The sequence below is a fragment of the Aptenodytes patagonicus genome, chromosome 18, assembly GCF_965638725.1.
Source record: "Aptenodytes patagonicus chromosome 18, bAptPat1.pri.cur, whole genome shotgun sequence".
NCBI classification, from domain to species: Eukaryota; Metazoa; Chordata; class Aves; order Sphenisciformes; family Spheniscidae; genus Aptenodytes; species Aptenodytes patagonicus.
The window spans coordinates 11209866-11233745 of NC_134966.1; the positions used below are offsets into that span (position 1 = coordinate 11209866).

Here is a 23880-nt window from a genome sequence, read left to right on the forward strand (position 1 = left end):
GAATTACATTTTCCCAGACAGTAAACTGAACAGTATGAGTTTCACATCATGATAATGTGCTGATCCAAGCAACTCATACTGAAGGTGAACTGTACTGCCAACTCGTGGTATATAGGATTGATGAGTTAGACATGCAAATGCATCAAGCTTATGAGTTTAATAAGTAACATTTCTCTTAAATAATAAATTTGACTTCTAGTAAGCTTTTTGGTTACTGAGTCTGGATCAAAATTTCTAGCTTTTATCATAAGGACAATAAATTTATTCTTTTCTATATTTTTCTTTTTTAAAGATAGCCAAGACAAGGAAAATGTTAAGTAGCATGTAATTTGCAAAAAGAACATACAATCTTTTTTAGATATCATATAAAACTGGCCTCCTGCCAGTGGCAAAATAAGAATTATTTGCAGAAATATGTTAATGTACCATTTTGAAAAAGAACACATTCTTCAAGCTATTATAAAAAAAAAAGTTACTCATTAAGAACTATCCATCTGTGTCTGAAGTTAATAGTTCCTTTTGCAATGATGGTGGGTATCTTTTGTCAGTTGAACTTTCACAAATCAATAAGAAAGCAATGCTTTATAAAACGAAAAGTCAGAAGAAAAAATATCTAGTAAACAGACTCCACTTGGAAAATGTCAGTGGTGGTGTTATGCTTCAGACTGGGTTTAAATCTGTATACATCAACCTATGCTTCCAGTGTTTATGTTAGACCACTGAAGATTTGTGGTTGACCTACATATGCAAACAAAACATTTGCTGCATACTTGGGGTGGGGGGATTTGCATGATAGGTGATGATGAAAATATGCATAATTGTGGATGACATTTTTGATTCCCAAGTCCTGCTGCACAGAACTTTGGAACTGGCCATGCATGAAAGAGGCTTGCAATTCTAGCGGGCAGATTGCCTGGCCATGCTGTGAAGCTGAACCTTCAAGACATTAAGCTTCTGTTTCTTGAGCAGCACAAATCTGGTATAATCATCTAACCAAGCAGATCCTGTACTTGCAAAGGACACATATGACACTGACCGAGGGGGCTGAAACAATGACAGTTCTGCATGTCATGTCTGAGTTCATGTCATGTGGCAGCTTCAGAGACTCACTCAAAGATTTTGCTTGCGAGTTTTCTCTGTTTTCTTCAAATCTCCAATACAACAGAGGGTAACATCACACAATTTCAGTCAACGGTACCTAATTTATCTATTCTTGCCTCCGTAATCCATCACACAGCAGCATTTATAGAACATGGTTGGTGCTGCCAGGCTTACCTGGCTAAACAAAGATTTTAGTTTATCACCTAGTGATCATGAGTGATAGAGAGTTATCTGATGTAAAGCAAACAAGAGGAACTGCGGGTCAAAACACATTTCTGAACTACTTCATCCATCTTTATTTTGATAATTTACCTATACAGAAAAGCTCAGATTTGGCAATGGTTGAGGCTTCTGATTTGTTCCCATTTCTTCTGTTAAACTAAAGCTCAAGATCAATTCATTTAAATGAAGGTTGGGCAGTTACATAGTGGGGAATAGAAATCTTTACCTCCCTTTGCTTCCAGATCTTTTTTTCACTAGAGGAGAGCACAGCTTCCTAGAACAACAGAACGAAAAACACATACATAACCCTCTGACCTTGCAGTAGTTTTGTATGACAACGTTTCATGGTTGTGGAGAACTCCTGACATGCTGTTCCCCTTAAGTCTGCATCTTAACGTTTGATTGCTGACTGTCTTCAGATATCGAGAAAAGCCAACAGATTTTGCTGTGTAGTAATACTGCTTAATTTTGCTTCCTTAAGTGAAGAAAACAACTGTAAGGGAAGTAGAATGTGTCTGAAACTTTGGAAATCCAACTGCAATACACAATTTTTTGTGCTAGCAGAGCACGCTATTCCCATAAAATGCTGTCCTCCCCTTCCCCCACATCAGCTCATCCCGCTCTGTAGGAGGATGGGACAGAAGCTGGTTGTTAGTATTATGCATAAAAACAACTCCCAAATTCTTAAATTACTATTATATATAACTGACATAAAAGCCAAAGTAATTGAAATTAGTGAAAGGTGTTATTGGTTTGATGCACACCCCAGATGATTCACCTGTATTCATCTTTCTGTTGTATAAAGCCATCACTAAGTCAGTTAAGTCCCCTTGGTCTTAATTGATGAAACTTAATGGCAGTAACTGCTGTTTCTCAGTAACTATGAATTGGGCATACTTTGCTTCGTTCTGCCACTTTGTTAAATGTATACAGAAAAATGCTGCTTTCAAGCAAATAGACATCTTCTGAAGAATGGCAAGTGAATTCAGCTGCTAAATCTCAAAGGGATGTCCACGGGCACACTGCAAGTCTGCTAGCAGGATAGTACATGGGAGACTTTGCTCTAAAAATTGCACCAGCACAAAGAAGTATTAATAATGTTGATGAAGTCACATGACAAAACCAGATCTGCTAAGATAGTAAGCATGCACAGGTCTCTCAGATCTTGCAAGTCTGATACAGAAGTGATTTCCTGTAACGGAGGTTTTGTCTGCCATTACTGGACGTCTGTCTGGTTGTTCTTGCTATGTCACACCTTATTTATCATTTAAAATCTTTGCAGTTCTGCTGTGCAGAAATAAGTGCTTAAAATGGCTAGCAGAAGGGAGGAAAATTCCTTGGCATCAAGACCTGGTCTCCTTTGGAAAGCATGCAGTGCCTCTGCAACTCCTTTATCCGAGTTGTGACGGTGGGTTTGGAGGAAACCTGACAGGATCAGACGCAAGCAACAGCTACCTTCCCTGCAAACCGACTGACGAAATGATTAAAAACACCCTGCATATAATACCCACTAGCCGATTTACACCACATTCGAGGTCTCTTCAAACAATTAAGCTATATAGGAACAGGGGTTGCCATGCAGAGTAAATGCCAATTTACTCTGCATGGCAGAAATGTGCATCCATGCGAGAGAAGGAGAAGGAGAAGGAAAGAAATCTTGGTAGCCTGTGCCTGAAAAAGAAAGCTGATATAAACCTGTTCTCTGCAAAAACACTTGAAGCTATGAGCCAAGAAGCTGTCTTTGGTGCTTCACTCCTACTGTGTTCAGTGAAATGGGACTTTCTATGTGTGCTTTGCACATCAAAGGAATAACTAGCTCAGTACCTCCATCTGATGCAAACGCCCACTATGAAGTTTGGCTAACTGTTCGCGTCAAGAAGGGGTAATGCTAGTAGGGGTTTGTTTATACTAAGTCCGTGACGATGTACAGCGTAACTGTTTAATTCCACATATTTGCCCAGTTTTATTATCCAGAAGAAAAGGCATACAGCTTTTTTACCTGCAATGGAGTCAAAGAATTTTCTTTGCCCAACAAACAAACTAGAAAGTTGACAGCTTTTTAAGTTTAGCAGCTTAAACTCAATTCTCAAGCACAGATCCAAACCATTAACCTCAGAAGAGCTAAGCCCTATGAAAAGTTCACAGAAGTTAATGAACATGAAATATTAAACACCTCCATTGAATTGTGATCTAACAGAGTCTGGCACTGCAAGCTTTATTAAATCACAGTTGCCTTATTTTTCTCAGGATTCCCATGAACTGTTTCTTTCCCCCTACCCAAAGGATTTTATAATCTGCGGGATACTGGAGAGCACCAGCACGGAAATAAAAAGACCATTCTTGTTACTTCATCCTGTTCTTTCTAGTAGATTAAAAAATGTAACTATCCCAAGCAAAGTCCATATGCTCCCACTTTCATAGGAATGCTCTTGTGGCAATGGGAGGGTAACGAGGAGGAACTTTGAGCAGCTCAGCACCACGACAGGTTCATGCATGCCTCGGGTAAAACGCAGTATTGCAGAATCAATGTAGAGACTCACCAGTAGTGGCTGTGTTAGGTTTTTTTCCCTTACTAGTTGAGCTTCGCTGGCATTAGCATCAAAGGAAGCACAAGCATAGGCTGACTGGGTGGCATCTCCTCCTCTTTGGGCTTAGGAGAACCAAAGGACTGAATCTTGCTCAATCAGTCCAAGGACACTTGCACACAAAATCTAGCTTATTCATTCAGGTCAACAGATCAAGATTCGTACAAGATAAGAAAAGTGCCATGAAATGTTCTAAGTACACACTGAACAACAGCATAAAGACCACACAAAAAATCACCAACAAAGAGCTAAACGGATGAATCTGCAGGTGAGATGTGTATCTAGAGTAGCATATTGGACAGAAACCAATTAATGTATTTACATACCCGAAACAAAACCCATTTTGAGTTGTGCTGTATAAAAGAGGGATTAGCATAAACGTGAATATTTAAATGGAAAGGTAATGCAACGTTGTAACTTTGAAGAAAAAAACAAGCAGCCTGTCTGGAAACAGAAAAACTTGGCAAAGACAGGAGGCTGACCACAGAACCCATCCCAGCACAAGTGCCAGAATGAGCTGCTAATACTGCAAAATACTTGAACATGTAGGGTCACAGTCAGTGAACCAATATTAATTCTTTGGGCTTTTTCTCCCTCTCTTAATTGTAAGTTTCTGGATTTTTGGCTCTTGCCCATCTCCCACTGACTTACAAGTACACAGAGATGCCAAGAAGCTCAGGATGATTATGCTCCTGAGATGGAGGCAGGGAGTTGTGCACTGTCCGCCTGCGGCCAAAATTTTCTCTCTTGCTAATGTGAAAGCCACATAAAAGGTGGTGTCCAACAACGTTCAAGCATCTGGCTGGGGAGTTATTAGTATGACAAGAAGTTATAACTGATCACTCCAAAATTAATTCTGGGGAACCCAGATGAGATCAGTTGGAGTACATATAAGCTTCCACCCCTTGGATTCTACATAATTCCCATTTCTGATCATTCCTGTAAGTGGCAAAGAGCGCGGCTGTACTAACAGTCAGAAGACAAGTCTTGGGTCTTGCCATCACAGCTGTGCACGTGCCTCTGCACCCATCCCTTACCCATGCTGGTGCCTGTTGAGAGCTCAGGCACGTCGGGCATCCCAGAGCGGCATCTGCAAGGGCTCACCTGCGTGCCTGCGGTGCCTCACCACCGAGACGAAGCTAGAAGGAAAGAACGCCCTGAGTGCACAGGTACAGCGGTAACATCCCGTGCCCACAGCAAAAAGCCTGACAGTATATTGAGTCAGTCAGTGGACGCCAACTGTGTGACAGGCTTCTGACAGAGGGCACGTACTAACAGCTGTAAGTCACGTTAACATTGGACATACATAGTGGTGTTAGCCTCCCGTTCTTGTGCAGGAGCTGCAGTGAGATCCTAGATCATTGTGTACGCTGTCTTTTTAGAATTTCTAACACAGGAGATGGGGCAGGTGCTGCTGACATGATACAGTGTGACTTACACTATCCAAAAAAGCAAACAAGTCGATTAAGAGGAGACTCCATCCGTAACCCCTGCCGTCAGGAGCACGGTGCTGCAGCTCACAGCCAAGGGAACACCACCTACTCCAAGGCGTGCTCAGGACACTTCCTCGCTACACACTTACAGCTGAGAACCGGGGTTTGGTACTTCTGTGCCCTCAGAGGTTATGACATGGTGGTGTTCCTCTGTCTTAAAAAGGCACCATCAGGCCAGGATAGCCCCAGACACGCAGAAAGACAAAACCTCCATAAGCCAAACTTCAACAAGATGCTTCAGGTGTTTATTGCCAAGCCTACAGAGAAGACTTTGCAAGGCAAAACCTCCCTTCCAGAATCACGGAGCTCTGCTCCTTCCAGAGGGGCCGAACACGGCACTGGCAGGGGCCGGCGGCCAAGGCCGGCTCTCACCGGGTGCCCAAGCCGATACTGAAACCGGGATTACCAAAACGAAGGCGCCGCAAGGCCCGCAGCGCCGGCGGCGGCTCGGGGTGGCTGCTCTTCGGCAGCCGGCACAGCGGCGTGTGGCTGAGCTAACGTCGGTCGGTTCGGGAAGCCTCCGCGCTGCTACAGCCGGGCACGGCCCCGTTAAGGCGGTGCCTTTCCCTGGAGCGACCGGGCCGCGGCTCCCAGCGGCGCCGGGGACAGCGGCGGGGCCGGCCGAGGCGGGGCGGCCGCGGGCAGGGCGGGCTCCCGCCGCCCCCCGCATCACATGAGGGAACTTCGGGCCAATGGCGCCGCGGCGAGGGCCGGGGCCCCGCTCGCACCCGCGGACGCTCATTCAAAACGCGGCCGGGCTTGGGCGCCGGCAGCCCCGTACCCCTACCCCTGCCCCCGCTCCGCGCCGCCCGCCCCGAGGCTCCGCGGGGCCGGGCGCTGCCGGCGGGGATGCCCGGCGGGGCCGCGGCCTGAGGCGGCCGCCCGCCCGCCGCCATGCCGGTGAAGAACCGGTACAACCTGGTGGACGATGGCTGCGACTCCCGCGTCCCGCTGCACAACGAGGAGGCCTTCCAGCACGGCATCCACTTCCAGGCCAAGGTGAGCCCCGGCCGCGCTCCCCCGGCCCCGCGCGGCGGCGGGCCCCTCGGTCGGGGGGCGCAGCAGGGTGTCCCCCCGCCTGTCAGAGCCCCTCGCCCCTTCCAGGCTCCGGGGGGCTTTGGCAGAGGCCGAGGCTTCCCTGGGCGGATTCCCCCCGCAGCTCTGGGCCCTCTTTCCCCTCGCCTGTTGCAGACCGACCCCGGGCGCAGGGTCCCTGCGGGCCGGGGGTCCTGGGCCGGCCAGCTGCCGCCGGTGGGGCATGTGCTGGCCACAGGGCCGATGGCACCGCAGGCTCGAGGCTGGGGCTCGCTGCGCCCCCCCCTCCAGTCCTGCCCCTGGTGCATTTCTTCAGCTCTGAAAATACCCCTAACCCATGCAACTGTGTGCCGGACCTAAGAAAGTCTGAAGAAAACACGAATAAATTACGAAAGCCTTGCATTTAATTATCACAATCAAACAGGTTCTTGCTCTTTTCCTAGTATTTTTTTCAGCTGTTTAATCCTTAGAAGCTGCCTTGTGCGCTCCATTTGAGAACTGATCTGGAAAGACCCCTCTTGACAGCGCAATGGATACTGCCTGTGCCAGATGCACGTGCACGTCCTTGCTCAGTCTGGTGCCTGTCCTGTCCCTCATCGGGCAGGACCCTGTTCCTGCCGTGGTGAGGTAACAGCTCTCTATTCCCCTGGAAACCAGGAGACTTACGTGTTGCTTAAAACCATATTAGTGCCTTATTCCATCTGACCTGTTCCCTGCATGAAAAGCTGGGCAGGCGAGGTCTTCATTTAAATGCATGCAGTCTTCAGGTATCAGAAAGAAATACTGATATTGTCAGAAATTTCGTATTGATCATGAACAGTCTGGCAGCGCAGCATCACTCTCAGAAAGTGACTCCATTGGGACTGACATTCTGTAGACAGCACGGGGAATGGGTTTATAATTCAGCTGACAAGAAAAATTGCATTTTGCTGGAGCAACTCTAGGGTTGTCTTCCCCTCTTTGCAGGTGGCCTAACACAGATTAGAAATGGAATTCACACCTGCTGTCTCCTGAGCTGGAAAGAAGGGGCATATATATTCAAATAAAGCTTTGAAATGTGGATTTTGTGCATTTTGGTTTTCCTGCCGAAAGAGCTGTAAGATTTTAGCAGGATATAGGATGAATCTGAGTAGACAATTAATCATGTATTTTAAAAATCTCTTCCTTAGGGGGAAAAAAACAATTAATCTTTGATTTCTTTTTTTAAATTGACATTTGCTATGCTGCAGACTGTGCTGAGGAGAAGAAAAATCCTTATTTTGATTTTTAAAAGATGTGAAGCAACTGTACCTTTAACTGAGTGAAATGGGCTTCTTCAGATTGACAGCTTCAGGCATCCAGAGCTATTCAGAGAATGAATAAGGCACTGTAAGATGTGTGGGTCTGAGATGGAGTTTGCATTACCTTAGTAACGTGCTTTGCTCAGTTCTGCTCTAAAGTCTGTCTCTTCCAATTAGGACGCTCATTGTGGGCACATCAGTCAGCCGCAACTGTGACAATGACAGGGCTGTAACTGGCTGCCAGGTGTCTCGCACCAGGCAATCTTACTGACCACATTTAGTCTCTAATCTCCACATACCAAACTGTCTTATTTGCCCTGTAATCTTCAGGGACAAACTTCAGGAGGTCAATACTGGGAGCTGCTTGTGGAAAGGTGGTTGGTTGTGCAGAGCTTCGTGAGCTGGCAGGGCTCTGCACGAGTAACCAAACTCTGCTGCAAGGCCAAAGCAGGGAGTTTGGGAGAATCTATTCTAGCTCAGCAGTCACCAGCTCTCCTCCTGCCCCCACCTATTAATTTATCTGTGGTAGCGTGGCCTGTTCCCCACTGCAGCTCTGTTGCTTGCAGACAAAAGGCCAGCCGGCTGCGCTGAATTGATCTGGATTACCTGTGACTGTACTGACAGCCACCGTGGAGCGGGGAGGGAGATGCCTGCACACCAGAGACCACAGATCTGGAGTGATACAGATATGCCCTCGCCACCAGGGCAGAGGGAAATCCTGGCTCTGTCGCTCCCTTCCCTGCTGCCCTCAAGCTCTCGTGGTCTGAGTGGTTTGACTCTCCTGTGGCTTACCAAAGGCTATAGCTGCTCTTAAAAATGCCATTTTGCAAAGGCATTTACAGAAGCATCAGAAAAGCCAGATGACCTTTCAGATTGCTTGTGGTGTTTATTTCAAGGCAGGCAAAAGAGCTGTAAATACTGAGCCAGGAGAACTCATCTCTGAAAGCCCTATTAAGTAAAAGTTTTTCAAGATAAAACCCATTGCAAGCCACAAGCTTAACAGAGAAATAAAACCAGAACTATGTCAGTAACAGTGATAGCTATGGGTCTGCTCTTGGGGAAGTATTTTGTCTCTGTTGATACATATATTATCACCCTGAATGTTTGCAGGGGTCTCCTGACTACCTCCCCCCTTCTCCACAGGGAAACAACTTCTAAAAAAGAAAAAACCAACAAACCCCATAACTTGAAACCACACACTCAAACAGTCATGATTCACAACCAAATGCTCTTGAAAGGGGGACTAAGCTTTGTAAACTGCCCACTGTCCCCAGCTAACCTGCTTGTGAGAGCAGTGTGGAGACGGCTGTGTTACAGCAAGGGAGCCGACAGACCCCGCTGGGAACCCACCAGCACTGAGTCCGGCACCCTGCCCTCGGCTGCACAGCCGCAGGACCGCACCCAGCACCAGCCTGTGCTGGCAGGACACTGGCATTTCTCATCAGGCCGCTCAACCTCTCACTCAGATGGCATTTTTCTTGCCCTCACCAACACGCCCTTGACTTGCAAGTCTTTCCTCAGAGCTGTGAGCCACACCGCTTTACAACATTAATGGCCTTCTGCTACACACGCGAGGTGACTGTCCAGGACACTGCATGTTTTCCTCATTTCCCAGGCTGAGCTGGCAGCTTTGTGCCTCCCCCGCTTGGCAGCAGCGTGGGCAGCATTCTTTCTGTGCATCTGTGCTGTCACAGGTACCACCGCGCTGCAGCAGCAGGTGCACAACCTGAGTCTGCTTTGGCACACAAGTGTTACAACCCAGCGTAAGGGGAGAGTACAGGCAGCACAGGGAGAAGCACACAGGAGAGAAAAACACCAGCAGCAGGAAACTGCCTGCAGGTCTTCCCTAACAACCTGCATAGCATCAGCCACATACTGACACTGCTTGCAAGAGAACAGGCAACCCACTTGCAGAAAGCTCTATGTGTGTTGACGTGGTAGAGGCAGAGGTGCTGGGAACCCCCCGTCTGCCCACCTCTCAGCCCCCGAGTAAGGGGCGCTGCGGCCCTGCTAGGATGATGCTTATGCTTAAATGCAGACACCCAACGCCAAGGGCAGCCGCTATCACAGCTCAGCCAGTTTAGGAGTGCAGCTCCTGTAAGCATAGTTAAAAACAGCTGGTGTAGGACACAGGTTTGAGCAAGTTTACCACGATTCTGCAGACAGCTGAGCTGGTCCAACCAAGCAGGGGCAATGGTGTCCAGAGGGAGGATAGTCCAGACTGAAAAGTTAGGCCAGAATCATGAGCCTTTCCCAGGAAAGCTAGTTGCTGCACATCCTGGCAACTTTCCAACTCTTACCTGCCTTTAGCTATGAGTCTCTTAAAAGCAGGTGTAGTGAGGAATGACAGAGGATGGACAGTCCCATTTTCAGACCCACGGGATCGCGACTTGATTAGCAACAGACACTGCTCTACAAAGCACTGGTAAAGGCGCATCCAGAATCTGAATGAGGTCAGAGGCTCACACCCAGCATTAGAAATCCACGAACTTCTCCCTGACTTTGATAATATTACTCATAACAGATATTCCTATCGTGTCCTGGGTCAAAAGAGTCTAACTAAGCAGGGACTAAATTAATGAGAGAGGCTGTTTGTTTTGAAGAAGCCTACATCGTTAACTTGTGCATTACTTTACAGACATCTCGCTCTTCTGTCTTTCAGTACATCGGTAGCTTGGATGTACCCAGGCCCAACAGCCGTGTGGAGATTGTGGCAGCCATGAGAAGGATTCGGGTAAGTTCAAGAGAGCTGAACCCCACATGGAATAAAAGGTTACATTCACTGGAATGACTTGGTTGCAGTGCGCTGTTCTGCATTCCCTGCCACCCTTCCTATCTGGAGCTCAAATCTCAGCACAATCAGGATTGTAACAAGCTTCTTCAGAAATTTCCAAGGCATATTAGGATAGACCCATCCCCTGCTCTTTGCAAAGGGATCAGTTAGCAAAACTGAAACATAAAACCCTGGTCTCTGCTAAGCAGGTATGGGGATTCTCCTTGAACCTAAGAGATTTATTTAGCCTGTTTGGATTTTTGCGTGTGTGAAAAATGAAATGTACACAATCTGCTCCACAAAAGCACTCAAATTCATTGACAGTTCCAAATATATTACGTTACTATATATTGAAATATCGGTGGCCTGGCAGATGTTACGGATGTAAATCCCGTGAGACTAGACTTCATGGATTTTGCTGCTCATGGAATAATTTGCTGCTTTCCCCCATCCTCCAGTACAGTTTTACAGTTCCTGTTTCTCATCATCAAGTCTGCACTCTTCCTCCTCTAGCCCTTTATTCTTCAGAACAGCCTGTGAATGGTCACCAGATTTAGCTACGATTAGCAGGGTGGCTAGCTTACATTGCTTCATGTATAACCAGTTCAAGTGTATCTACCCCAAAAGGCAGTGCAGCTGTTGTGCCTGGCTGAAGTTTTGCAGGGGTCTTAATTCTGAGGTTGTTCATATGTCTCACATCAGCTGAAACAGGTTTGAGAAGCTTCCATTTAAAGCTTTGAAGGGATTATCCCATTTCCCCCCCCGCCCAGTGTTTAACCATCTAATTTTCATTTAGAATAGCGCTTTTTAAACTTAGCCTGCAACTGGCTGGGGAGCTGATGTATTCATCTCCAGCCAAGCTCAGAAATGACATTCCCCTGCCTTTGCCTGCTCAGACTATTAGCACAGCTCTTGCTCAAAACACAGTGCAGCAGCAATCTAAATTGCCTGGTTATTTATGGAACAGGTGAACATCTATAGGAAGCAAAGGCAATAGGTGAGGACTACTAGGGCAGTTTAGATGCTGGCGTAACTATTGGTAATTTTTGATCTGAATCAATATTTAGCATCAGATTTGACATCACACTTCTGCTGATCTTTGACTGGATAACACCCTTGCAAGAAAAAGCAGACAGTATTTTAATATCAGTTTCTAGAAAGTGTTGCATTCTGTTTTCATACCTGCTGTTGCCACGATGGTATCTAGCTCAGAGTCTTGGCAGTGCGATAGCATGCTTGAGTGCTACATGAAGCATATAAGAAACCACCCTGCATTCATGGATGCCATCGGTTAATCTTATCACACAATATTTTTAAAGTAGGCATCCTGTATTCTATACTGGGTTTTTAATCTTGGAAGCCCTTTCCAAAAAGGGAGGGCTTCCCTTTTCATGTGCGTATTGTACAGCAGGATCTTATTCAGACACTTCCTGGCTGCTGAGCGGAAGATGCTCCTCTATTGAAGATAGTTAATTGGCACTGATCCTTAATTAGAGCATAAAGAGTGAACTGGGAGGTCTTTGAAGAGAGTTCTAGTGCATAGAGTACACAACCTAGGAACTGAGGGAAGATGGGGGTTATTTATGTAGCGTTCATTTGCATGCAGAGGCCTTGTCTATACTAGAGTTTTTTCCCATGGACTCTCAGCAGCACCAGTTGCAACTGGGAGGAAACACTGGAAGAAGCTATTGGTGGAAACTAGTATTTTGCTACCATCTTATTGTGAGTGGTAGTGCCTGTTTGCACTGCAAGAGCGAGAAAGGTCCTGCAGCCCTGCCAAGTGCTGGCAGGGGCATGTTGTGCTGAAGCTTTCATCGTTTGTGCACTCCAGTGTTCCACTGGAATTCTCTACTGGAGCGGAAGAAAAAAAGTCACATAGTACAAGCCCTAGCACAACATTTCCTGTGCTGCTCTCTATTCCCTGTGACATGGGAGGAGGCAGCATGAGCCATCATGGAGCAGTCGGTGGCGGAGCCAGCTGAGCACGGGGGCAGCCCAAAGCACAGGCAGGCTGTTACTCATTGCTTCTGCCACTCCAGAAGGGGACTGGGGAGGAGGATGAGGAGTCACAGCCCTGTGTTTTTCCAGGCTCTGACAGAGCTGGTTACTCTAGTTATTCATTAGTAGATTGATAGAAGCTCTGAAACCACCTTCCTACTACTGTGTCTGATTCTGGTCTCCAGTTTGTGATTAAAAGCGCTTGCCCCAGGGAAAAAACCTTGAGCTACCTAGCACTCAAAGTTGTCCTTAGAGTGTGGGGAAAGAGAGAGGGTGGTAAGAAAAGTAGCAACTCCAGTTGCTAAGTCTACTCTTTGGCATCTTCCTGTCCTGTGTTTTGTACTGGGCTCTTTTGCCAGTTGCATATGAATTATGCCAGGGAACCTGGGAGGAGTTCAGTGGTATTCTCCACGCATTAGCAGAGCAGTCTGCTTGCAGACTTCAGGACATGCAGAGCGCACAGGCTATAGGACATTACTCTCGGAGAGCCTCAAATGACATATTTTACCATTAGTCCGCTGAAATCACTATCTGCTCTTTTGCAGTAGGTATTTAAGATGCACTCTCATAGTAAAGCTTAAATCCATATTCCTGACTGAATGGATGCTTGTAGAATTGCTAGCAATACTCCATTAGTCACACATTAGCTTCCCATTTCATAACAGACTGGAAAACCTTGTCTCATCATGTTCTATGCTTCCACTGGAGGGAATGCAAATGCAATAGGTACAACAGGGAAGCCGCTGTTCTTAGCTTGCCATTATGCAGAGCTAGACAACTTTAAGTTTGCTAATCCTCCCAGCGGATTATTAGCTGCATACAGCTGCCATGTTATTATATGATCGTCAGAGTTCAAACTAATCCCTGTACCTCCTCTTGCCTTGGCAGGGGAGGTGACAAAATTAGTTTGCTACTTGAATAAGTACACTGTGCTCTGACAGGCATGTCAAGTTGCTGTTTATGAGAGTCCAAAACATTGTAAAGCTCCAAGCACCCAGTGCAGGCAGGCGTTCCTCCACCTCCCAGGGAGAAGCAGTGTGCCGCATCTGCTGTCTCCTGCTGCCCGAGGCCATCCAGGTCTGGGTGTCTGGCAGCACCTGCTCAAGCTTTTGCATTCAGAATCAGCATTCTGGTGGAGCTGGCTTTCTGCTGAAGTGGATTAATCTGCAGATATTTGAGCCTTCTCAGCACTCTGTGGAGCTTATGTACAATACAAGATTTTTCTTTATGCAGAAGTCAAGTGGCAGCTAATGTGAAGAATGTGACAGTCCTTGAGGGCCCAAATAGCTCCCTGATTCAGCAGGGTCACCCTTTCCCTAGACACACTACACCTGGCTGCCTGTTAGTGAACAACTAAATAGCCAAGTTCTCCCCTTAGCCAGGTGAAGGCTCTCACTGAAGTTAAGAGGAAAGATGTTGTGGAGCCCACGCAACACTGAAACAGTAACAGGAAAGCCTTGCTAAAGATGCTTATGGGTACAGGCCTAGGTAAAGGTGAGTTTTGTAAAACGCAAAACATTTCCTTGAAGCTCCTGAGGTTGCTTGGGAAATTTTGCCCTGGGAGACCAGGGAATGGATGGCTTTATGTGAAGGGTTAATATCACAACATGAACTGCATTTGTTCCCCAGCTTCCACAGAGCTAACGCTGACCAGAGGAGAAACAGTCATTTGTTACCTTCCTAGAGCAACACTACCCTCAGTCCAGCACTTCACAGCCAGTCAAGCAGCCCTAGTGAAATGCTGCTATTTTGAGCGGCAAGTTGTACAAGGACATGGTAGGAGTAAGTGTCAAAGCCTGTCATCCCCACAAACAGCCTGGTGCCAGCAATTCCCCAAGTCACTCCATTTAATTACCTTTAAGACAGAGAATCAGTTTCCCTGGAATTTGCACTTCAGTTTCTACGAAACCTAGAAATTTCAGTCCTGTTTGGAAGGTCTGGCTTGGAACTGAGCAGGTATTAACACTCAGAAATGAGCCAGATGTTGGATTATTTAATCATCTCATAAGGGAACAGCCAACTGGTGCTGTGCCCATCCAAGCACCAGGATGAACAAACAGGAGGCAGTCATCCAGACTAATGTGTTTCTTCTGTTACCTCCATATTTCTTAGGCTTAATTTAATTGAGAAGTCTTTTTCCCCAGAGGCCAGTGTGCCAGAGAAGCAGAAACATTTATAAATCTTGATGCAGTATACATCAGAAATGCCTGAGTTCTCCTTGGCATGAGAACTGGGTTCTCACTTCAGCTTCCCTCTTATCCTGACTGTTCTCGCTGCATCCATGCTCTTAAGCAGAGTCTCAACGTTTTGCAATTTCTCTACATGGTGTTCTAGTGAGGAAGTGCTATCTAGCCACACTATAAGTCATATTGACTGCCAAATATCAACGGGTAGTGTTGAAGTGTGACATGACATCAGTTTAAATCAGAATGAGTAAAAGTTGCAATCCTACAGTACCACCTTGTGAAGCAGAGGTGGCAGGGACAGCCACACAGAACCTGCCTCTCCTGCACCCCAGCACCTCCCAGTCTGATAGCTGGGCTGGCTTCATATGGCAGCTCACACTTAAAGCCATACCGGGCTGTAAATTGCAATGGTTCAGGAGCAAATATGGATGTCATTTATCTGCTCTTGCTGAGAAGGAGAGGAACCAGGTGAACAGCTGGCAGAGGGCAGGGTGACTGCCTTCAGCCATCTCGGCTTAATTTATCACTGTGTGCCAGACTTCAGAGACAGAAATGTTTAATAGACTTGTTCACAAGATTCTTCTAGAACACAGTTCCTCCAGTTTTCACAGGCAGACAGCCTTCTCAATACAGAAGAGAAGTTCACCAAGATAACCGCTGCAGAGATTCCTCTGATATATTCTGCCTATAAGCCCTTCCTGAGTTATTATGCTTGGAGCTAAGTTTTCCTGCCAGCTTCATGTTAATCTGAGCTGGAGTTGTGATCGGTACTAAAAAAAGATAGAAGCTGAACTCCCAGCTGCTGGGTTTCTTGGTTAGTCTTCGCAGCCTCTCCCACTATAATGAAGTTATTTGGTCTGCTGCAGCTGAAGCACAGATTCAAATGTGGGAGTGCAAACTGTTGGAGCACTTGCCCTGGTACAGACCTCTGTAGCTGCATGCCAGGATCTATTGTTGTTGGATGGGAGTTTGTTCTGCTGCAGTTCCTGGAGGGGTTTTCCTTTCAGCTTCTTTGGAAGAGCATCCAAATGCTCAGCTAATGACAGCCCTGGGCTGTGAAAGAAAACAATCCTAGCATCTTAAAATATTTCAGCAGTCTTCAGACTGCTGGTGTGGACCTTTCTTTAGTTCTCAGAATGCCATGTGCCTTCCTTTCATTTACAGGAAGGTGCAGGAAAAACAGATGACAATTCTTACATGGTTAGAGTGTAAAACACAAGCATCTCGTGTGTCTGCTCCAAACTGCTAGCACTCCCTGAGCCAGTTAAAGACACAGCTGATAGTACATGGTGGTGGTGGGGAAATGCTCCACGTTGGTAACCAAGTCCCATTTACTAGATGCTTTACAGACAGGAGAGCTGGGCCATGTCAGTTCACCCAAGGCCTTCAAATAAATATTGTCATCACATAGTGACATTCACTAGATCACATGAGGAACGGTACTGTAGATGATAGTCCCGTGCTGCGGTCATGGGTCCAATCAACATTTATACTGACAAGCATACAGGCAGACAGCAGACCTTATGGGAAGATAAGAGGAGGACTTCAGAGAGACAAACTTCCCCAAGCCGGTACATTTCTCTTCCTCCTTCTCCCCCATACCAAAAGGACAATGTATTTACCCCAAAGTATCCTCCCAAGAGACCATCTTTTTCTAGGATACCTTCCCTGCTTCTCTGGAGAACCATGCAAGTTGCTTACACTGATACATATTAAACAGAGCCTGTAGCCTCCAGGAGAGAGCAGTGGTTTTAGGTATCCAAACCAAGTATACATGAGCATGTACAAACTTGCTCTGATACCTTTTGCAGAAAGTCTGGTGTCAGTTTTGGCTCTTCTCCAAAGCAGAGGCCTAAGAAAGGCTCATGCAGCTTCACACAGGCAGTACATCATCAGACTATAGTCAGCCCTCCTCAGCACAGCCAACAAGTCTACCACAAAAAAAACCCAAGGAACTTGCATTAGTGACTTGGAAGGAGATTTACAGGTGATCATAGATGGCTTTGTGTCCTCTGCCTATTCTCTGGATCTTTCTGTACTTCTGTCTCCCTGTCCAGCAGCCCACACACCTTTGCTTGCAACCTTACCTGCTATCTGCTTTATTTAGGGAGGATACCAGTCAACACAACAAAGCTCAGGCACAGAGAAGAACAGTCTCTCAGACAAGCAGGCTAAGAAAGCTGAGATGGGCATGAGGGCATCAAGAGCAGAGGGAATGACTTGGCTCAAGGCATCCTTGCCATACAGCCCTTCTCTTCCCCAGGCACCTGGTGCCCCGAGCAGGGCTGTGTCCCATTACCCGACCCACCTGCAGGACTGCTCAGCTCCAGGCACTATGGTCTCAGAAACACTAGTTACTCCCAGGGTCCCATCCATGACAGGAATCTGAGGCAGTTTAAGGCTTCTACCACACAAGATTAAGCTAATTGGTTTTACCTTTCCAGTCCCTGGCAAAATACAGCAAGTGTTTTCAGGATGGTAATTAAGTGTTAATTGCAGCTAAGTTTAGCCCTAATGCCTCATTAGTTTGTTTTCCTCTATTTGTTGCAGCTATAAGCAAAGTCTCCTGCATGGGGATGGGGATCAGGCTGGGCTTCCCAGGAGGCAGAAGAGTCATGCAGCATGCTCTGAGGGTCCTACCTGAGCCGTGCCAAGAAACCTCTTACCTCCTCCTACCCAAGAGGAGGGGATCTGGGTGTGGAGACAGAGGCCCTTAGACCTGAATGCTCTAATTACCATCTAGGTAGCAGCTCCACAGGGGTTTCTGGTGTGCCCAGACACACATATTAGCCCATTTTCATGACACTGTGCATTTTGCATCCCTTCCTGCTACTCCTTTGCTGGAGCCTTCACTGCCCCAGCCCCCTTAGCAGGTTCTTTGCCCTCTCCCATGCCAGAGGAGTAGTTAGTGGGTTTAACAAGGGCAGGCAGTACTGAAGCTACTACTATTCAGTGCCCTGCTCTACTGAAAAACATTTTACCATTCCACACTGCAAACAGCAGCTGAGTTTGGTTTCCACAGTCTGTTTACTGGTCTTTAAGAAGATAACAGATCTGACAGAGATGCCCTTGAGAGGGGAAGACCCCTTACATTAGGAGATGACAGATACATGATGGGTTTTACCTTTCTGCAGCGCAGGCACTGCCAGGGTGCTGAGGAAGGAGGCGAGCCCTCTGGCAGAAAGCCTGGCAAGAATCCATTTCTCCAGGCAAAACAAGTGGCCTCAACTTGAGACTGCAGGGCCACCTCTCACAACAGGCAGAGCTGCAGCCTCCCAACCACTGCTCCTTACCCTGCTCCCACCCCTCCCAGAGTTTTACAGCCTCTCCCCTTTCCCAGTATGCCCTGCAGCCCTCATTAGCCAAAACGCCAGGTGGGACTGTATCTCCCAGAGGTCCCTTGCCATGAAGGCCCAAGGAAGGGCGAAGGCTGGGGTTGGAAGGATGGGTGATGCAGGTGCAGCTCTTTAGGCCTCACTACATGTGGTCTCCAGTCCATGGTCACCTTGGCAGGCTCAAGTGCATTTCACGCGTGGGCTGCTTTACTAGCCTTACAGAAAATTTAATTTTCATAAACTGAAGAAATGGCTTTAAAAACGTGGAAGCTGCTTTTCTGGAAGAATTGAGTCTGCCATGTCTTAGACTAACCCAAGCTTGTTTTATCCAGTTTCTGCCCTTTGTATTACCATAACACAAAGGGAAGAGACTCTTAATGAGACATTTTTGCAGTGGTGTCATGCACGGTGTTTCTAGGCAGCATTGTGTGGCTGTGGTGGAGAACTGACTATGCTCTGCTTGTACATCTTGCGTGGGAGGAGAGGAATAAATACCTTTGAGATTACACGAGAATCCAGCCTTCTGATCACTGCTTGGGGATGTCCCACCATGCCATAGAGCCGCCCCACTGACTTATAATCTCTTGCAGGTTTCCACCCTGCTCATCTCCAACCCTAAATCACCTCTGGACTCTTGCCACAGAATAATGATTAGTTGTCTTCTGCCACTTAACTTCTGAGCTGAAATGAGCGGTGACTGGTCTAGCTGTGAATACAGGCCACTGTAACAGAAGACAGCTTAGAGCTTTTTTCAGTAGCCACATGCTATGACCTAGTTTTTGAGAAGTGACTGGTGGTTATAGATGTTTCAGTTCTTATACCCTGTTCAGAGAGTGCGCTATGTATGATTGATAACAGATGGATGGAGGGATCAGTCAGTGAAATGTGTCATCTCTAAGCAACAGTGACCTTTTAATGCCTTCCTCAGAGTGCTGAAAACTGGATGGCTTCTCCAACGAGGGGGTGGAACTAGCGAGGCAAATTAATATTGTTTTGCATAAGAGTCATGATGGATTGGAGTTTAGTTGAAGGCTAATAAAAGCAGCAGTTAAACAGATAAAAGCTAAATTAAAATGTTAGTACTAAATAGAACAAGACAGAGCTTTTTGTCTGCTGCTAAATCTTGGCAATGAGGCAGGTACCTTTTAATTGTAAAATAAAATGACTTTAACAGTATTATTATATTACTGAAGCATTTTATTTCACTAGCTAAAATATCAGCATATGAGATCTCTGCACAGCTTTTATCTAGTTTGAAATAAAGTAGCTTTTTCAACAATTATGTTACTGGTTGTAGATTATTACAGAGATGAAATATAATGGCTTTCAAATTACATTCTGGTGTCGAACAATCAGCCACGACTCAAAGCTGCTTCTTTATTGGTGTCTGAAAAAATGTAATTGAGATGGCAACCAGAGCGGTAGCGAGCACGCTGGATTAGCTTGTTAACAAGGAGGTGCCTTAGTATGAGTGACAACTGCATGGGCAAGGGCACAGAAGCTGGGGTTGCCCATGCTGTGGAGTGCCTCTGCTACTACGCTGGTGGAGCAGAGACCCTCCTTGTGCGGCTAATATGAGTGCACGCGTTGATTTCCACTAGAGCAGGTTGACATGTTTCAGGAACAGGAACAAAACAGAATGGTCCATGAAAATGCAAACACTTAAACCTGCCCCATGGGTGAAGCTATCTACATGCCGGGGGGGAGGGGGGGGGGGGGGAATCAGCTTGTAGCTATGGTGTAACCTCATGCTTTGACCTCAGCCTTTCTGGTTCTTAGGTTAAGAGTGTCTGCACTGGACACAGAAGGAAGGCTAGACCTAGTGCCACAACAGTGGGTGACTTTGTAGATGCTGTCTTGATTTTGTCCAATGCAAGGGCCCTTTGTACTTTATGAATCAGTGTTCTGAGGAGAGGGGACCCCGAGGGACCATGACCGCAGAGCAAAATTGTGCCTAGTAAAATAGTATTTGCTAACAATAGCTTGGTTCTACGGTTGCTTTCTTCATTCTGCTTTTGCTCTGTGCTAAATGAGGCCTGAAGGCAAACAGAATCGGTGCTACTTAACATAATACTTTGACAAGCTACTTCATGTTTTGACCAAATAACTCTGTGATAAATCTACAGAATAAAAATCTTGAATGGGTCCCTGGAGGGAAGGATACTTTGATGAGGGAGCAGGGATTTTTCAAAGGCATTACGGAATGGTTTTCTTTCTTTCCTGCAGCAGCGATTAGACATTCTCTAAATGGCCTTTCCCTGGGCCAGATGGGTTATTTGGACTAATTGGCAACCGCCTGACTGTTTTCAGGACACCTGAGTCACTTCCCCCTTCCTCCATCCTTCTGTCACTCTGCTGCTGCAGAGATACTGCCACACAGTGGGTCTGCTGGAGGGGAGGATGTGGCCCCTTGCATTGCAGAGAGCATCGCAGGCCAGGGCCTCGAATCACCCTGCTGCCTGCACAGCCAAGTCCAGCATACCCCCTGGAATCCCACCAAACCCTCTGAGCTCCAGGGTTTTCTTTCTAAAAAACAAATTCTTTTTGTCCTGGGAAGAAGAGCAGTGGCACATGTTAGACTAGATGCAGTGTGGTGGAGGACTAGACGCAGTGTGGTGGAGGACTAGACATTTACGGCAGCCTCCAGGAGGGTGTAAGGCACACGGTTACTCTTCAGGCACACGGGTCCCTTGGTAGAACTGGCCCTAATGCTGGTGTCTGCCATCAATACCTGCTGCCTCTCCCGAGTGCCCTGTACCTACTGCAGAGCCATATGCGGTTCATGAAGCACTAAGGTTCAGTGATCCCAAGCCATCATGGACCGGTTCAGGCCTGCTGCATCCTGTGCTCCTGCCATTAATGATTACGGGGCCTAAAACTTCAGCCCAGGCACATTTTCTTCTTATGTTGTTGCCCCCCGGGGCAATGCTGGTCTCCTGCTCGTCTTGGTTCCTTGCATCCAAGCCGAGGGCAAGAGAAGCTGTGAGCTGGGGGCAGGGAACACTGTTTGTGGTTAATCATTGACCTGTATGCAAGCAGCACAGGATGCATTAATGTCCACAGCTTCACACCTAGCTGCTGACACCACTGCTAGCCCACGGACACCGGGAACAGCACTGGGGAGCGGAGCAGGCGGCAGGAAAGTAGAACCGAGCATCAGCCCTGAGCATGGCTGCCGGTCACTGCTGAGCAGGGGGACACCCCAGCATGTCATAGCTGTATTTGCAGTGCAAACAGGGCACACCCAGGTGGGTTCCCACTTTTTGTAGCTGCTTCTGTGGCTGTCTGTAACAAGTCCTTCATCTTTACTTGCCCGTCTGTGAAGAAGCTGCATACCCAGCTGAGGACCCTGACATGCCTCCAAGAGACCTGGGCACATACACTGCCCAACACCATGAGCCTGCAAATGGCTGACAAAAATCATCCAGTAACGTCTTGTCCAAGAGACTGAAAGCCCAGCCCAGGCTGCTTGCCTCTGCCTTGGCACTCGGCTGTGATGCTCTGGTACAGTTTTGATGACAAGACTTCTGTGGCAATAAATACTGATATCGTAAAACCCTCTTTATCCATAATTCCCACTGTCTAAACCCAGGCCGTTTCTCTCATCATGATTCACTAACCTCAGTAGCTCACCTGAGGCTAACAGAGTCCTTGAACTGCTGAATATTCTGGAGTTTTGGAAATGACACAGTTAGTGTTGAATTTTCTTCCTCCTATAGTAACAGTCTTGCTTCCAAATTTGAGTAAGATTTTATGAACAATTTGAGGATAACCCAGAGACCTTCCTTTAGATTTAGGGATTGCCACAGAGAAGGGTTACCACAGTCTATTGGCAATTTTATTAGCATTCAATAATTTCTAACCAAGGACCACTTGGCGAGAAGCAGCGTGCCAGCCTTGCTGTGCCTGGCTCTGCTCAGGTCTTCACATCTGGGTAATACCTGTGTGCGACTGACACCTGCCCAGGGACAGCCTGGCAGGAGAGGGGTGAGCTCTCTTCTGTCTTCGCTTTTGCTGTATTCCAGAAACGCGCATGATACAAGAGCTCTTGGGCAGATTTCAGGAGGCATTTGTGCCCCATGTGTTTTTCAGAACAACCAAGATTCCTTCTAAAGTCAATAGGAATTAGGAATTGCATGCTTTAGAAAATCCCTCTTAATAGATGCATCTAAACATTGGACCTGACTCTGCTGATTTTACTAAGGAGGCAGGATCTTTCATTACTGCATGCCAAGTCTTTACTAATAGACCTTACACACACAGTTCCTGTGGCCCTACAGTGACTGACCCCCTCCAAGCTCAATGACCTGTTCCTGGCCGGAATTGCTGTACTCTTGTTGTTCACAGATGCAGACACATCCTTTCTGTGCAGCACTTGGAGACCAACTATAAGTCACTGGGCTTTCTGTAAGAAATGTTTTCTCAAGTGGAACTGTTGGAGATCGATAGTATTAACAGCTACACAGAAAAGTCTCCTTCCCTGGGAATAAAGCAGATTATTTCAGTCCCTGACTGTCTCAGACCAGTACATAGCAAGGCTGCTCATGAAAGTTGCTGGCATTGAGAAGTAGAAGAGTTCAGCTGCACCCAGGGCTTGAGCTAGCAAAGAGCTTTGTGCCATGAAAGAGAACAAAGCCTGATTGCACCTAGCAAACGAGGCATGAAACCTGGGCTGCACAGAGCAGCACGGTAGGCAGCTCAGCATCCCTCCCATTTTCATTCTAGTCTAGTTTGTAATCAAGTGCTGTTTCTGAATGCAAATGGAGACCAAGTCTTCATTCTAGCTTGAATTCTGCTTGCTCAGAGATAGAGGTGCCAAGTCCAGTTTCCTACCTCTGCTGTAGATACGCAAAGAAAATGCTAATATCCCTAGTAGGTGGCTAGGAGAAACCACAAGACACAGCTGTAGGACAGCACCCAAGATGCATATGGTGTGTGATAGCAAGTTAGAAGCCAGGAGGTGGTCCCTCCCTGCAGCATTTACCAAAAGCAGGTGTTAGTCATGCAGATGTAGCTTCTCCAGACTCTCAAAAGCAAACTAGATTCCTCCTCCTCCTTTGGATAAGTATCCGCCCCGGGTGGACATGCTCAGCATCACTCTCCCACGCATCCTGAAGTCAGAGGCTTTAAGGAGGAGGCTGCAGCCACGTGGTTTCTCCTGGCTGCAGAGCAGCACAGGTGCTGGAAGTGGAGAACCACAGTAGGTCACATCTGGCCCTCTTGGGAGCAGGGGCTGGGTCGACTTAGTTTCTGGTTTGAACACATGGGCCTTCTCTCCTCTGCCTTCTACATCTTAACCTCACCTGCTTTTACTGAGCCTCAGGAGCACTGATGCTTCTTCTCCATCCCCACATGCAGAGCATGGCTCACCCAGCCTGCCTCTCTAGCTGCCTTTGCCTCTGGTTCACTGTCCTCCTTCGCTTGGACTATCTACACTAAAATAGCATCATTACATAAATGCAGAGGGAAGCGTTGCATTATTTAGAGGCCTGAAATCCTGGCACCTGCCTTTGTCAGAGCCTCAGCATGGCAGCGGGATTAGGATTTCTCCCCATCTCTGTGCTGTGCCAGTGTGAGCCCCTGCCAGGGCCCTCACCCTGGATCCCCCACCCCACGCACTGCAGCTCCCTCCACCCACACAGCCACACCATGGTGGGTCCTGCCAGCTCCCATGGCCATGGGACTGCTGGCAGTCTGAACGGGTGCTCTGCTCCCTGAAGAACAACTGTCACGAACACTCCTGTGAAGAGCCAGAGAAGAACTAAAAATTGGCTTTCAATTTTTATTCTCTCCAAACAAGCAATAAACACCAGCTCCCAGAGAGAGAGCAAAGCTGTCCTGTTAATCACCTCTGTCCCATCTCCCCCTCCTG

The 23880-nt window shown here is 47.1% G+C and overlaps 1 protein-coding gene across 2 annotated transcripts in view; it reads left to right on the plus strand.

The window, feature by feature from the left end:
* The first annotated feature begins 6256 nt into the window (after window positions 1–6256).
* LOC143168725 (carboxyl-terminal PDZ ligand of neuronal nitric oxide synthase protein-like) overlaps window positions 6257–23880 on the plus strand; it is a 38485-nt gene continuing 20861 nt past the window's right edge. For both annotated transcript variants that reach the window (XM_076355469.1, XM_076355470.1), the window contains exons 1-2: window positions 6257–6400; window positions 10379–10450. In XM_076355469.1, coding sequence (XP_076211584.1) covers window positions 6296–6400; window positions 10379–10450 — 177 coding nt within the window. In that variant the 5' untranslated portion in view covers window positions 6257–6295. The remainder of the gene's footprint in view (window positions 6401–10378; window positions 10451–23880) is intronic.